Raw genomic sequence first — 16,556 nt, 5'->3', positions numbered from 1 at the left:
TACAGAACTCTCCTTTTGGAGAGTGCTGTTGGGTTTAAAAGAAAAGAGATACTCGTGAAAGTGTGTGATATCAGTTTATTTGGCATCCGAGAAAGCCATTGTTGTTTTTTTCCTTTTTCCACCCTTGAAGAAAAGCAAATATTGTGTGTGAGGGTTAAGCCTTTTCCTTCTCTCTGTATCTGAGGCAAGAAAAAAACGGACTCCCAGAAAAGCAGAATAAAGGGGAAAATGACTTTGAGATGCACTTTCTTAAAATAACTGGAGGAGTGACCTCATGAGCCAGCTGATAGCCTGGGTTTGCAAATGGATACTTTCTATTAGCCTACTGCTCGATGCCGCAGAGCCAAATATATATGGAGTGTATTATATCATATCCTGTAGGCAGGAGACTGTCTGGGAGAGGCAGACTTGGGGAGGTGAAAGGGTTGAGGATGTAAACACAGTCAACCAGAGCTCTCCTTGTTCTGGGAAGCTTTACTGATTTGGGTTCATGATTTCCTATTATATAATAATTGATGTCAGCTTCTGGTGAAATAATATTCAAATAAGAATACCTGATACTTCAGTAGGCTCTTGAATACAGAAGTGGTGCTGCGTTCATTCTCCCATTAATACTTGACCATTCCCATTTCTGGCTTCTTTTTCTCTTTTATCGCTACAAGCTCATGTCCTTGGGTATGACCCATTGCTAAAATTGTCTTCTCCTTTTAGTCTTGAGCTGTTGGGGCAGTGTGGATGTGTCCTTAGTTGGAGGGTGCTGCTTCTCTCTGGAGTGTTGCAGAGGTTAAAAGGAAAGCAGTAGGTTCGGGGAGGAACATTATAACTTGATAAACTGCTTCTCTTGCCAAAAATCATCGTCAGCAATTAAGAGTATTCACAAAGTAAGCTCCCCTTCCCCTCCAACGCACATGCTTAGTGTGGTTACTGTGCCAGGAGAATGGCAGTTGTCTCTGGTTTAACACCATGCCTGGTCTGGATTCGATTTGTGAAATAAATCTGGATGAAGTCCACAGTGTGTTTAAGATCACTGTGTAGGTATGTCTGACTCAGACATGGGCCTAGCATACCAGAAACTTTCTGGAAAAGCTTTAGGGTTATTTTCCCTTTTTCTGAAGTAGAGCCTACTTCCCATTTGTAACCAGCCACCTTCCTGAATGCTCTTACTGTTTATGGTAGTTTTTCATATGATTCTCTGGGGTTTCCAGATGCATGGTCGTATCATCTACAAATAGTGATGATTCTACCTGCTCCTCACCTTTTATTTCTCTGATCTGCTTGCCCTGCTCACTACCTCCAGAACAATGTTGAAAACACATCAGCTTTGTTTGACACCTTAAATGTGTGGAAGGTTGTAGAAGGGAAATGAGGGAAATAGCATCCATACAGTATCTTAGGAAGAAATCACAGTTGGTGGCTGATATTCTTGATCTTCTAGGGCCAAGTCATTGAAATACAGCTTAGGGCATGCCTCACCGACATATGTATAATTCTCAGCCCCCCATGGAGCTATGGTATTCTGTGGAAAACAATGGGTTCTCATCAGTCACATCTTGGAATTCTCTGAGACCCTCCAGGAAAGCTCTATGTTTTATTATCTTAGAATTTAGTGGAGGGACGCCTGGGTGGCTCAGTTGTTAAGTGTCTGCCTTCGGCTCAGGTCATGATCCCAGGGTTCTGGGATCGAGCCCCACATCGGGCTCCTTGCTCTGCAGGAGGCCTGCTTCTCCTTCTCCCACTCCCACTGCTTGTGTTCCCTCTCTCACTGAGTCTCTCTGTCAAATAAATAAATAAAATCTTAAAAAAAAAAAAAAGAATTTGGTGGAAGACACAGCCACATCTCAAGATGTTTTTCATGACTGCTAATGACCACACTCTTGTCTTCTAGGCCCAGCTGCGGGCATTTATTCCAGAGATGCTCAAGTACTCCACGGGTCGGGGAAAGCCAGGCTGGGGCAAAGAAAGCTGCAAGCCCATCTGGTGGCCTGAAGATATCCCATGGGCGAATGTCCGGAGCGACGTCCGCACAGAAGAGCAAAAGCAGAGGGTGAGGGTTTCTCAGACCCGAGTAGCCTGTTGCTTTTCCACTCTGAATCAACTACCTCAATTTTGGGGATTCCACTTCTTGTGCTAAAAAAGTCTAAAAATGTATGTGTGAAAGTCGAACCTGTCTCCCAGAGAGGTTTGCTGTTGTCTGATTTATATCCTTTCCCATTCCATCACTTCATCTCTATCAAGACTCGGGTTGGGACCATGAGTTTACTGTGCTCTCTGCCTATTTGCCTTTTGGAGCAGTTTTAATATTATGAGGTGCTTGGAAGAACTGAAGAAACGTTAAGAAAAAGTATTAAGCACTTTGAAGACTTAGAAATGTCCTTATTTCTAGTTAGCAGGAACCACTGTTGAAAAATATAAATATAGAATTAAAGAGATGACAAGTTGGTTGAGGCTGCTAATAATGATACTTCTTTTTTATTATAAAGATGGACTCAACTAGATGTCATCCCTTGCTTTTTCTGCAAATTGTTTTTTAGTTATCCTGGAAGTTTATTGAGAATCTTAATATAAAATTCTTGACAAAAGAGTAACCTTCTTTTGTGAGAAGTTTAAGATTTGGCGTCAGGTTAGAAGAGTATAAAACCCAAAAGCTAAACCGGACTTTGATCAGGAAGGAATCTAGTGGGAAATTTTTGATGCTTGATGCTGAGTTTCTTTGTGCCACAATAGGTCTAAGGGAAATAACCCTAAGGGAGCTTATTCTGTACCGGCTTGGTGTGGTTTGGTTTGATAAATAAGTACCTGCTTATTCCATAGTAGGGCTGAATAACCAACATTCTTTGTGACTTTAATGTGGTTGTCTGGTCTTTTGGTGACAGGTTTCATGGACCCAGGCACTACGGACCATAGTTAAAAACTGTTATAAACAGCATGGGCGGGAGGACCTTTTGTATGCTTTTGAAGATCAGCAAACACAAACACAGGCCACAACTACACACAGTATAGCCCATCTTGTACCATCACAGACCGTAGTCCAGACCTTTAGTAACCCTGATGGCACTGTCTCACTTATCCAGGTAAGTAAACCTATGTTATCAGATTGTGGTTTGTGAAGTAGATCGGTGGGCACCTCGCCTCAGACTGGAGAAAGTTTTCATCATGCAAACTCTTAATTAACTTTTTATAGCTCCCCAAAGTCTTTCTATTTGAAATTGGTTTTTTAATAAGATTTTAAATTGTCTGCAATTTGTTAAATCCAGGGCCATCAATAGCTTTTTCTGGACATTTTCAAAACAAAGCACTGTAAAAATGGCTTCTTTTGTACTGTTTCATTCTATCAGGGGCAGGAACTATCCCTTCGGAATTACCTCTCCTGAGGTAAAACTCAACTTGATGGTAGATGGGGAACCTCTAAAATTCAAATCGGGGTGAAAGTAGAAAGTTGGTTGATGGACGCTAGTTACCAGTGGTGAAATATGCTAGCTTCTAATATTGATTTATTGGGTTGAAATAGAATTCTGAAACTCATGTAAGTGTCTGAGATATGATTTTAGTAACTCACTTCACATTACAAAGTGTATTAATCATTACCTGTGCTGAATTTGGGATTACATGAATCTTAACTTCCGAATAAAGGAGAGGTAGAAGGATCCATCCACTCACATCACTCTCCGTGTTTTTCTTTAGGTTGGTACAGGGGCAACAGTAGCCACATTGGCTGATGCTTCCGAATTGCCAACCACAGTCACTGTTGCCCAAGTGAATTATTCTGCAGTGGCTGATGGAGAGGTAAGAAAGAGGATTTGGTCTGCATTGACTTAAATATATAAATGTATAGTTAGGGTCCAGAAGATTAAAAAGATCGGGTAGCCAGTACATCTGTAGCATTATTTTATTTAAGCTTTTTAAAACATCAGGCCATGACAGTTTTACAAAATATCTTATGCCGTGTATATTAACTGTAATAATTGAAATTCATAGGCCTTCATGATAGACCTGTCAGAAACTTATAATTTTATATTTGCTATATAGCATTTTATATAATACACAATAAAAAGAGATTATCCATGTAATACTTTTATGCTGTGAATCCCAAAGATTTAATCATTGGGCTCTATTAAAAAAATTTGATCATTAAGAGTGGAGCTACTAAAGAATTCTTTGGAGGGATAAAAATATTTGTAAATCAGTGGCCATGATTTACTACATTTTAAATATGCCTTTGAAAAGACTTTATGAGAAAATCCTTCTCTACCAAAATCAAGGTAATTATGGGATGTTAACCTAAAGGTAGTGAACCTTAATTGAGCACTTGGTAAGTGAAGTGCTCGACCCTATTAAGAATAGATTCTTTACTTTATAGATAAGTAAACTAAGACTTGCCCAGAGTCACAAAGGATTGAAGCTGAGTAATGCATTTGGAAAATGATGTCCAGGCTCTGAAGCCTAAGCCATTTGTGGGGTTCAGGAAAGGGTTCATTAAGGCACTGTGGGCTTTTCCCCTAAGGTACCAGTGTGGCATAGCCCTTGAAAAATAGCTAACAAATGTCAACAAGCAGTATTAGAAATAAAGCTAAAAATATGATCTCACCCTTGTTCACAACCATGGGGCATTTCCACTCAGAACACCATAAAGTCACTTTCATGTGTACAACTCTGGAAAGGGAGAGAACTGAGAAAGTTCTCATGGCTAGTGAGTTGAAGAGGCTCCCCGGTCGGCCAATAGGAAGTGAGCCCCTGTTGTGCTGTGCTGTGCTGACATGTTAGAAGTGTGGAGTGGCGTACACAGGAACCCTGTTCTCCAGATGCTCCTCCTGTCTCTCCACTGTGTGGGGGAGAGAAGTGTCTCCATAGATGGACTCTGGCCCATGCCGTAGATGCTGCAAAGTGGTCTGTGCCTTCAGGAGAGAATGTTTCCAGCTAGGGAGTCTGAGAAAGTTTGGAGGCAGGAACAGCAGTTGGTTTTACAGTATAGAAAAGTGACAGTCAAGAGGATATTTACTTTTATAAGTATATAAGCATCATGTAAGAGTATGGATCAGTTGAAGGAAAAATTCATCAGTCCCCAGACGCTAGAACTGGAGGACACTAGACAACACTAGAACTTGACGTATGAAAGAGATAGAAAAGACAGTGGTGGGTACATTCACAAGACTTTTTACTCTCTGACTTAATCAAAGTTATCAACCATATCTACCTACCAAGTGTTTCCTGATACTATTTAAAGAAAGCAGCTCTTTGTTTCTTAAACATATCCCTAGAGACGAATTCTTTGAAGCCCATTTTACTAAATAACTTCACATATATAGTGGTCAGTTAATTCAGAAGTTCACAGAAAAATATGAAGAATTTTTTAAAAAATCTCAGTGACTTATCTATGGCATTTTTTAGTACATCATTTTTAGTCCTCTATTGTAGGAATGGGTGAATGACAGAAATAGCCTGCTGGTAAATACCCAAATTCATACAGATTTTTTTTAAAAAACGTAACTCTTTGCGCACTTAGAATGAGACAAAAATAATATGAAGAGAAGCAGCACAGGTTATCTCAGAAAGTGACAAAATGTTTTAGATTTTGTAGCATGATTTATTTGCCTTCTTATTCCTCCTAGATGTTGACATGGTTGTTAGCATGTCAGTTTTGAGCCCTAAGAACTGGAATTACTCAAAATATCTCACTGCTTAAGGCAGATAAGACCACATCAAGTTAATGAAACATTGTATCAGATGATTCAGTAAAAACATCCTATGGCCTTGTATTTACCATCTTTTCTTACAAGGAAGAGAAAGTACTTTACAAAAATAAATGATACCTCTACTTTTAGAAGTTTAGAAGTTCCTTTTGTTATCCTAACCTTGCCAGTGAGAACTCTTACCATTAGACTACACTGCCTCAACATCCAGTTAATTACATTTAGTTAAATTTATTAGAAGGACCATTGGGGGCCAGTCTCTTCTGGTAATATATGGTCTCCCAAATCTGTTTGAGTACTCTCTGTCCTGAGAATACCCAGTAATCTAAGCACAGTTGACCCTTGAACAACATGAGAGTTAGGGGTGCAGACCCCCCTGTTGCAGTCAAATTCACATATAACTTTTTGATTCCCCTAGAACTTAACTACTTTAGCCTAGTATTGATCAGAGACCTTACTGATAACACAGTCAATTAACACATGTTTTATATGTTATATGTATTATACACTATATTCATACAATAAAGCAAGCTAAAGAAAATGGTATTTTAAAAAACATAAGGAAGAGAAGAGTGTTTATAGTACTACACTGTATTTATTTTTTTAAAAATCCCCCCCAAAGGGACCCATATAGTTCAAACCTGTGTTGTTCAAGGGTTACCCATAGCTACAAAGAAACAAAAAATCTCTAACTTTAGTCACCTTAAAACTCATTAAAGATGCTATAAGTTACATAGACCCTATAAGTTATATAGACATTTAGAAATGAACAAGGAAATAGGGGTGCCTTGCTGACTCAGCAAGTTCGGGGCCCACGGTGTGAGTTTGGGCCCCATGTTGGGTGAAGAGATTTCTCACATGAATACACAAACTTTAAAAGAAGAGAGACTTTTGGGGCACTTGACTGGCTCAGTCAGAAGAGCATGCGACTCTTGATCTCAGGGTCATGAGTTCAAGCCCCACACTGGGCTTGGAAAATACTTTAAGAAAAAAGGAACAATGAAAGAATTTTAAAATAATATGAAATAAACTATCTCGATTTCAAAATATTTAAATAATTTCAGTTTTGATGGCGTACTTAAAAAGGCAAATGGGTTTGAGAATTTATCCTGTCGTGTGATAAGTCCACCAATTGGTAGTGGTGATATTCATTGCACTTAAGTGTCAGAAGTCAAATTTTGAAATAGAGTAGTATCTGATCATAATATGGTTCTGTTAGAAGAAGAAGAAACAAGAATTGAAGACATGAATTTTAAGCTGAACCATTCCACATGTAATGGTAGCACGACTTATTCTAGATGGTTTTTTTAATGAATATCAGTGTACCTGAAATATAAGTAGGCTGAAGTACAAGCAGGAAAACATGAATAAAGGAATATGTTCTCTCCATCCTGCCATTCAGTAAACACTTTCTGAGCCCTGTGCCATTTACTGAGATTTGATAGACACAGGAAAATAAAGACTGCTCTTGCTCTTAGAGAGCACACAGGTAGGTGGTAGAGAAAAGACACATTATAGCACAAAGACAATGAGGTAAGGATCCAGAGGAAGCAAGCCCAGGGTGCTATGGGACACAGGAGAGGTCCTGAGCCTCGGACCACAGGGGAGTGGAAGGAGTTGTCTAGGCTCCTTCAGGTTCCCCTGAGGTCAGACTAGAAGCGAGGGTGGGAGTTGTGTTCCCATCCAAGGGAACAGCACATGCAGTGCGTGGCTCCATGAGCGTGTGGACGGGCCTCAGTGATTCACTGTAGCTAGAGGGATAGAGTAACCACAGTTTGAAGGGCCTCATTGGAGTGGGTCTCTCAAAAAAGCATTGATGCTAACTGTACATCCTCTGAATATCTTTCCCTCCTAGGGCTTGGGGCCCTTTCTCTGGGACATGGTGACATCCGGCATAGATAACCACACAGTGGCTCCCAACAGATGGAAAGGGAGAGCAACAAGAGCTCAAGCAAATACAACTAAAGCACTGAGACTGAAGAATAGGAAATTCCAAAGAAATGTTAACACCCAAGTGATTTATTTATCACCTGCCATTATTCTGAATAGAAATTTCTTCGTCTGCTTCTTCTTCCTACTTCCTCTCTACCCTTTGCCACCATCCATTAATCTTTCATGCCATATAATTTAACTTCCTTAAAGTATACTGTATATGGCAACTTTCTAATACCATTTTTGCTACAAATACAGTTGTAACTAAATGTGTATACATTAAATTGCTGCCAACGGAGTCTGAGTATTGGGAGAGCCGCACAGGCCCAGCTCTGCAGTGGGATGGGCAAAAATACAGAGGGGCAGATCTGGAAAGAGGAAGACTGTTTAATGGCAGAAGGTGACAGGGCCTGGCCAGCTCTGGTTGGTGTTTCGAGGGGAATCATAGACCATCTACAAATTGGCAGTGTAACTTGCCATTAAAAGTGGCATCATTTGCAGTGACACTCGCCAGAGTAATGAAATCAAAGCGATATTAACTCTTGGGAAGCCAGAGTTTTGTGAGTTCCTGAATGGGCAACTTTGCAGCTCTGCGGGGAGGAAATGGGCTGTCTCCGCCTCTTAGAGATGGGCTCCGGAGGTGTGCTGGCCTTGCCCGCTGCCCGTGAGGACTCAGGGCAAGTACTAGGGCAGTTCAAAGGAATGTCCCATTTTCTGGGAGGCTTTTGACCAGCATTTTGAGAAGCACTATCATCGTCTCAGTATGGTAATAGAAAAGCAGGAGGCACTTTAAATATCTGCCTCTCCTGAGCTTGGGACACTTTCTTTGGGAAAAAGTTGACCTGCAAGCACAAGCTCTCTACTCTCTGGGCCCGACCCATGTGATCAGGAGCCCCAGGAGCGCCAGCAAGCACGGCTAATGTCCTGAGACCCCAGTCCATGGAGATACTGTACCTGAGTGCACTGATTTATTACCACCCAGATTTTTAATAGAAACTGATTTCACTGCCCCTGCTGCTTTTTGTTTTTGAGGGGAATAACTAATCAACTGTACTTACTGATCAAAATGGACTGAAGTAGCTAGATACAGGTATCCGGGGCTGAGAAATCTCAAAATGCAGAGCATTATACTAAAAGCAGTGGTTCTCAATTAGGGTACAGCCCCTGCCCTGGACATCTAATAATGTCTGGAGATGTTTTTAATTGTCATGACTAGGGGGGGTCCTGTTATCATCTAGTGAGTGGGCAGAAGCCAGGGGTGCTGCTAAACATCTTAGAATGCACAGGACAACCCCCCCCACACACACACCCTTACTCCCCCCTTTACAGCAAGGATTCATCTGGCCTCAAATGTTAATAATGCCAATGCCAAGATAACCCCTGTCCTTGATCTCACAGAACTAAATTCTAGTCTGTTCTCTCACCAGATAAAATTTTTTTTTGAATATTTTATTTTGTTTCTTCATAATTCCTCTCCACTAAAAGGAAAGCAGGTTTTGCTACATTTAAAAAAAAAAAAAGTTTCCTGAATTTGGCAGTTTCCATCAAAAAATTAAAATATAAAATAACTTTAATATACAATCCCCCCTCTAGGAATTTATTCCATAAATAGACTCCCATAAAATATACAACATAGTATGTAAAGATACTCATCACAGTACTGTTTGTAAGAGCAAAAGACGAGAATCATCTTAAATGCCCATTAAAAGATGGCTGATTAAATAAATCATGGTGTGCTTATATACTGCAAATGTGCAGCCATCATTATGTGTCATGAATGAATGAAACAGTTTTATATGTTCTGGAATAGAATCACTTCGGACATGTATTGTGGGTGAAACAAGCAAGGGCCAAAGAGATAACGTAGAATAAGCTGCCATTTTTATTTTTTACAAGGTCTTAGAAAGGGGGGATGTAGGGAGTGTGTATGTGTATAAATATACTTGCATAGAGAGAGAATATCCCTGCAAAGACACATAAGAAATAGGTAACAGTGGTCACATCTGGACAAAAGGTTGAGAATACTGGCATTGCATATCCTTTGGTATCATTTGAATATTTTTATAATTATAATTACTGTCTGTTCAGAAATTCTAACTTTTGAATGTTATGGTTTATTCAAAGTTACTTTAATCTGAGCCATAATAATATATTACCTAATCAAAAGAATTCAAAAGAGTAGGTAATGCATTGATATGGCTCAGATAATTTAAAAATTATTTAAAAGTACACATTGGAAAATCTGGCTTTCTCTCTCCTATCCAACCTCTTCCCACAACTCCCCTCTCATCCCCCATACATGGAGGAAAATATTTTCAGTGGTTTCTTTTGTGTCCTTTTGGAATTTCTTTGCACATATATAAGCAAATCCAAATAGATTATTCTAATATCCCCTTTTTTAGACACGAAAGATAGCATACTAAAAACCCTGTCCTGTGCATCGTAGGTCATGTTAATTTAAAAATGTGTGTGTGATTGGCCTAGCACGTAGCAGTTTATTATACTCCTTTTGTGACTTTGATTCTTTACTGTCATGTCCTTTCTGCCTCAGGTGGAACAAAATTGGGCCACGTTACAGGGAGGTGAGATGACCATCCAGACAACGCAAGCATCAGAGGCCACCCAGGCGGTGGCATCATTGGCAGAGGCCGCGGTGGCAGCTTCTCAGGAGATGCAACAAGGAGCTACAGTCACCATGGCGCTCAACAGGTGGAGGCAGGGCTGGGGGAGTAAATGAGGATGGTGAATCTGTCCCTACCTACGGGTTGTGAAGAGAGATGTTGTACCTCAGTCTGTCACAAATGGTGTTTGGAGCTTAACACTCGCAGTCCCTAGCGTACTGTCCTTCTCATCAGCCTCACTCACCCCGTTACTGCCCCACCCGACCCCGCCACAGCTAGTCCAGCCTTCTGGCTTCCAGCTCAAGCGTGCTGCTGCAGGGCCGTTGACCGTTCTGCTGTTTCCTATCTTGTACCCTTTATCAGACCAAAAACAGCAAGGTTTGAGTATTTGGGGTTTTTCAAGGGACCAAAGGATATAATAAAGCAAGAAGCTTCAGGACTGATTTTTCCATTTACCCTACAGAACAGATTGCTTTTAGTCATGCTTTCACGCCTACAAAAGAAACTTTTTGTTAGAGGCATTAATCCATGTTGTGGCTGATTGAGAGCTGATTTCACTGGCTTTTCAGGAAATTTGTTTCCCCTGCTTATCAGTGACTTTGAGCTGAGTTTTAGATTTTTAGGAAAAATAATTGAAGTATTTTTCTTCAGGTATTAAGTTTAGGAAAGGTGCTGCAGAATGGGATACTCCAGCGAGAGGGAGTTTCCCAAACTATATCATTCCCTGCTTGGTTCCTTCTGTTGGTTGTTGATAGAAGAGATCATCCCTGTATCATTCTTTTTCTTCTTCATTACTACATAATTTTATTTTCAGTGGACCCAGGTATTTTACCTAATAATTAAGAGTGTGGGTCTTGAAGCTAGACTACCTGGGTTTACACTGCAGCTCTGTCACCTACTAGCTGTTTGACCTTGGATCGGTTACTTGAACTCAGTGCCCAGGCTTTCCTCTTCTGTAAAATGCGACTAGTAACAATAGCTCCCTTATACGGTTATTATGAGAACTGAGAAAGATAGTGCACGCAAGATCCTTAGACCAGTGCCTGGCATATGGTAAGGGTGTGGTCCCCGTTATGTGCAGCAGCTGTTAGCCTCACATTTATCCCTGAATTCTGACCTATCTGCTCCACTGGGTAAGGTCCTAAATACGGAGGACTGAGATACAATGTCTGCCCTCAAAGAGTCATATGGTTTATCTTTGGGGAGATTGATTTAAGTAAAACACTTAGTAAAATAGTAAAACTATTACTCAGCATAATCACTATTGAATTGTGTAGTACAGTCTTTGAACGTTGTAGAAATTCAGAGGAAGGGGACCATCTCCTCCAAAATATAAAAAACCACCCAAAATTTAGGTTTGTTGAGATAGATAACTAGAAAGCCTTGATAGGCTTAGGTAGGAACGATGTCCATGTGACTGTTTAGTAGGGGGCTGAGAAGGTTCTGAGGTCACATAGGTTCAGGTTTGGATTCTAAACTGCCACTTATTAGCCATTTGATCTTGAGAAATTTAGCCATTTGATCTTGGTTTCCTCATCATAAGGATAATTTTCATCATACAGAATTGAAAAAATACAGAGATAGTATATACAAAACTCTGATCTGGTGTCCCGCCTGTACTGAGCACTTCAAGAATTAGAGCTACTGGGGCTCTTGGGTGGTTCAGTCGGTGTCCCGCTCTCAATTTTCACTCGGGTCATGATCTCAGGGTTGTGGGTTGGAGGTACGCACTAGGCATGGAGCCTGCTTAAGATTCTCTCTCGCTGCTCCCCCTACTAAAAAAAGAAAGGAATTAGAGTTACCATTTAAATTTCATTTTAAATTTTGTCTATTCAGAATTCCTTACAATGAGAAGAGATTAGAAATAGAAGGCCAGTTAAGAAGAGGCAGGCCAGGTGTGCCTTGTTAAAGGTTTGGAAACGAAAGTGGTGAGAGTGAAGATAAAGTGACTGAGTTTGAAGGGAATGTGGCCAGAGTGTGGTTGATTAGGTATGGAACACACACAGCTCCCAGGGGTCCTCACTGAGTCCCCAAGTGACCTGGGATTGAAACTTTTTTCTTAGCCCATTGAACCATGTGGCTTTTCAGTAACATGAAAGTCTTATTTGACCCCTTGCACTTTGGCCCAACCCCACTCCATCCTTTGAGAGAGGACACACAGAGAAATTGCCTAAAAGTCATAGCCAAAGTGAAAACCTCCCTCTGGTCTGGTAACCCCTCACTGTGGCATGGAGCCTAACGGGCCACCATTAAAGACCAGCAAAACTTGACTTCACTGAGCCAGCACCTTGGATATTCCAATGAAGTGTGAGTGTCCTGGGAACCCTGTACATGGTGGAAAATATGAGGCACATTCTGGCTCCCTTCAGTGTAAGGACAAGGAGAGTAATGGTTTCCCCTGAGGGCTTGTTAACAAACTCAGTTGCAGCTGAGGTGGCTGTAGTGTTTACTCCAAAGGAAGGAGAAGGCAGTTCACTGTGGCATGGAGGAGGAGTAGAGATGTTGAAATCTGTTTGCAATCAGAGAGTTCAGCGCCCCGATGAGTGTTGGGGGATGGTGTGTTGCAGCCTCTGCTCAGGGTGAAGAAACCAGGCCTGGTGGCCAAGACTAGACTGTCACCTGCTACTAGGGGGCTTTCTGGTTCCAGGCGAGGTCACCCAATGTCTAATGCCAGGAGGTTTGGACTTGAGACGCAGACTCCCCTGGTGTTTGCTTCTTTGTGGGATGAGACAGTACTCCCAGCCTCGCTGCAGATTGTGTTGCTGGAAGTGAAAACTACACTGAGAAATCCGGTCTTTGTTCCCATGGTAACAAAGCGATTTCGTAGAGCTGCTTCCTTCTAGCCTGTTTCAGGTGCAGATGGAACAAGCAGGCTCCTTTAATAATCACCTGCCCCTGTGCTGCGCTGTAAACAGCAGATGTGGGCGCAGAGCGAGGAGGGCGAGGCAAGCCGCGTGGTGCGGCAGGTGGGGAGTAAGAAGGCAGAGGGGCTCCTTCATCTGCTGGAGGGGAAAGGGGGGTCAGGACAGATGCAGGACAGACCTGTTTTTCAACAACGCTGTTAAAAGAGTTTTGTGTAGCAAGTCAGAACAAGGGCCCTGGCCTCAAACAGCCTTTGGCCCATCCTGGCGTTAGAAATGACACAAAGAGGGTAAGGAGAAATGGTCATTAGGAAAAATCCGGAAATTAGTTAATTTTAATTATTTTCAAAATACATAATAAATTAGCACTTTTCGGAAGGAGATGGGGGAGAAAATCAAAATGAACAAATGAGCTGTGGAACACGACAGCTCAAAAAATCTAAAGTATTCAGCTGAGCAACCAGAGGGAAAGGAAATGAAATCATCTTTTGGTTGTTGTGATATAAAAATTAATTTGAAGTTTCAGTTTGTTGGTTAAGCTGTCCTAGATTATATTCCCTCTTAAGTCCATTTAAATCAGTATGGCCCTGGGTTGCCTGGCTGGCTCAGTCAGAAGAGCACACAACTCTTAATTGCAGGGTCCCCACACTGGGCATGGAGCCTGCTTTTAAAAAAAAAAAAAAAAAAAATTGTTCTAAAGTCAGCACAGCCCTTGCATATACAGATGCATGGTAAGTATTTATAGACTGAGTCTACATTTGCCCTACTAGGAATTTGCACTGCATTGTCAACACCGAGACAATTATTACTTGTGTGTCTACTGTGTATTCTTCTGCGACTTGGCGCTATGGGGAAGGAAAGACTTTGAGTCCGCTTCTCAGGGAACTCAGGGTTGCTGTTCTTTTGCTGTGAAGACATTTGGCTTAAAAAAAGAAGTGAAGCTTATCTTTAAAGAAAAGTTTACTGTTTTTGTTTTTGTTTTTTTTTAAATGAAAGTACTATTGACTTAAAATTAGAGATATTATTAAAATAAAATATGGCTGTCATGTATGGACTGGTACTTATTTGTCTAGTACAATGGGATGGATAGGGATGGATAGGGATGGATAGGGATGGATGACCTAGATTAGAAATCCTCTCTGGAGATGGAGGGCAGGGGCCCACAGCTGCTGCTTTCTCCTGGGGATGAAGGCTGGACACTTGCAGAGAAGAAGCTGATGAAAACTTTGCATTTGCAACTCTGGTTTAGAAACTTAGTTTTGTCAAAATCCTGTGAGGGAGTAGCTTAAGCGACTTCTTTGTCCGTCTTCACCTTGTAAGTAAAGGACATCTTTTCCTAGCAGTCTAGTTGGCTCACTCCCATGCAATCTAGTGTTGGTGGTTAGAGTTCATTTGGAAATGAAGGCCTCTTGGCCAACGGAACTCTCTTCCTGCCCCATGGGAAGGATCCCTCCATCACTGTTTTGCCTCTGGCCCCTGCCCCGGGATGAAATAACTAACCTCACCAGCCTGTGAGCTGAGCTCGTTATCCCCCTCACACCTCTCTGGTCCCGGATTGCACCGGCTTGGGCTGGTTCCCTTCCTTTCTTCTACCAAACGTATTTTAGAAAGGTGTTAAAGAAAATGACTTCAGATATGTGGAGCTTCAGACTGTAGTAAAATAGGTCTGACTGGGAACTGGTGTGCTTCCAGTCCGTGGGGCTGTCCTCCCTCCGTCGCCCGTGAAACTCCACACTGCAGGCACGTGTGCAGGGGCTCCAGAACGGGCAGGACACCTGATGGTCACAGAAATGCGATTAAACAAATTGTGATAAAAATTGTGGAGAATGGCGTAGTTGCTGAGGTAACCTGTAAACAAAGCTCATATTTCCATATAAACAATTCTCATTTACAGCTTCCTTCTCTAAAATACCGCGCTGCCACAGCTTAAAGAATGGACTTTTCAGCTCTCCGTGATGTCACAGGCCAGAGTGTGAAATATTTTTGTCATGAATCAGTGACAACTGAGTACTGTAAAATTTTCTTAGAAACAGATTCTTTAAAAATATATATATAAAGATTAAGGATCTAGACACGAAGTCACTAATTTTATGATCTCTAATAAAGATTTTTTTTTATTTATTTGACACACACACAGAGAAATCACAAGTAGGAGGAGAGGCAGGCAGAGAGAGAGGAGGAAGTAGGCTCCCCGCTGAGCAGAGAGCCCCATGCAGGATTCAATCCCAGGACCCTGAGATCATGACCTGAGCCGAAGGCAGATGCTTCACCCACTGAGCCACCCAGGCACCCTTGTTTTGTTTTTTTGAGAGAGAGAGAGAATGTGAGAGAAAGAGAGAACACAAGACGTGGGAGGGTCAGAGGGAGAAACAGACTCCCCACCCAGCAGGAAGCCCAATGTGGGACTCGATCCCGGGACCCCAGGATCATGACCTGAGCCAAAGATAGTTGCCCAACCAGCTGAGCCACCCAAGTGCCCTCTAATAAAGATTTTTGAAGGACTTTAAAATTAAACTCTACCATGTAAAATGTGAAGAATAACCTTAGTAGCAATTCCAGATCAAAGGTCCTTTTTAGTTGTAAATTCATATTACAGATATATGCAGTGACTGGCTGTAGGCCTCAGATCACCAAGAAGTATATTTAGGCATGGAGGGTGATCTTAGCTCGCACATTGGCTGCATGTACACTCCAGGACTATTGAGGTTTTTTTTGCTTAGCCTGAATTATACCCCCAAATATTTATGAAGGAAGCAAATATATTTGAAATACATAATTATGAATTTGAACTAAGAGGAAACCTGGAACTTAAAAGTTACCACAGATGAATGACTAGGGGAAAGTGGGGGAGGGGTGTCGGCAATTTTGCATTTATTATTTTGAATAAATGTCAGAGAGCATTTACACGAGGAAATACAGTGTTAGGTGAAAAAAAGCAGCCTATAAAACTGCGGTATGATCCCAACTATTAGCCATTGTGTTTAATAGTAGAAGGAGATAACTTATCTCTGTATGACATTTTTTAAGTTTCTTTTATATTTAATGAAACTAACACGTCAGCTACATGTATTTTAGTAGCAGAAAAAAAATAAGTTTTGAATGCAGAGACATCAAAACTAAAAAGCAAAGCAAATTAGTAAGAAAGAGAATTTTCTACTTATTGGGACTTTTCTGTCCACTGGGTTTCTTTTACTGCTTCCTAGAATCCTTGCATTCCCCCCAGGGAAGTGATTATGTCCGTTGCTTTACTTGTCTGCTGACCTTAAATGAAAGTGTCGCTGTTGAGTGTGGTACGTGTTGCTTTGCCCACAGTCAGGACATGTCTGCCCTAACTGGTCCAGGGCCCCTCTTCCCCGCAGTCGCACCTACAGCTCGTGACTGTAAGGTGCCTGCCAGAGTTGGGGCCTACAGCTTCAGGGAAAAGCTGGATCAATTGGCTTTTTCGGTGTCAAACC

The 16,556-nt window shown here is 41.5% G+C and overlaps 1 protein-coding gene across 12 annotated transcripts in view; it reads left to right on the top strand.

Moving 5' to 3' along the window:
- Window positions 1–16,556, top strand: part of NRF1 (nuclear respiratory factor 1) — a 146,434-nt gene that overhangs the window by 97,171 nt on the left and 32,707 nt on the right. For 8 of the 12 annotated variants that reach the window (XR_014301479.1, XR_014301480.1, XM_082694032.1 and 5 more), the window contains exons 6-10: window positions 1,886–2,044; window positions 2,874–3,071; window positions 3,682–3,783; window positions 7,543–7,701; window positions 10,171–10,328. Coding sequence is in view for 9 of the 12 variants with exons in the window: in XM_082694032.1 (XP_082550158.1) it covers window positions 1,886–2,044; window positions 2,874–3,071; window positions 3,682–3,783; window positions 7,543–7,701; window positions 10,171–10,328 (776 nt within the window). In the remaining 3 variants the exon portion in view is untranslated. The remainder of the gene's footprint in view (window positions 1–1,885; window positions 2,045–2,873; window positions 3,072–3,681; window positions 3,784–7,542; window positions 7,702–10,170; window positions 10,329–16,556) is intronic. The other 4 variants (XR_014301478.1, XM_082694031.1, XM_082694037.1 and 1 more) reach the window with 2 other exon arrangements.

The sequence above is a fragment of the Mustela nivalis genome (assembly GCF_964662115.1).
Source record: "Mustela nivalis genome assembly, chromosome: 12".
In the NCBI taxonomy this organism is placed as follows: domain Eukaryota; kingdom Metazoa; phylum Chordata; class Mammalia; order Carnivora; family Mustelidae; genus Mustela; species Mustela nivalis.
This window is presented reverse-complemented; position numbering and strand designations above follow the sequence as displayed.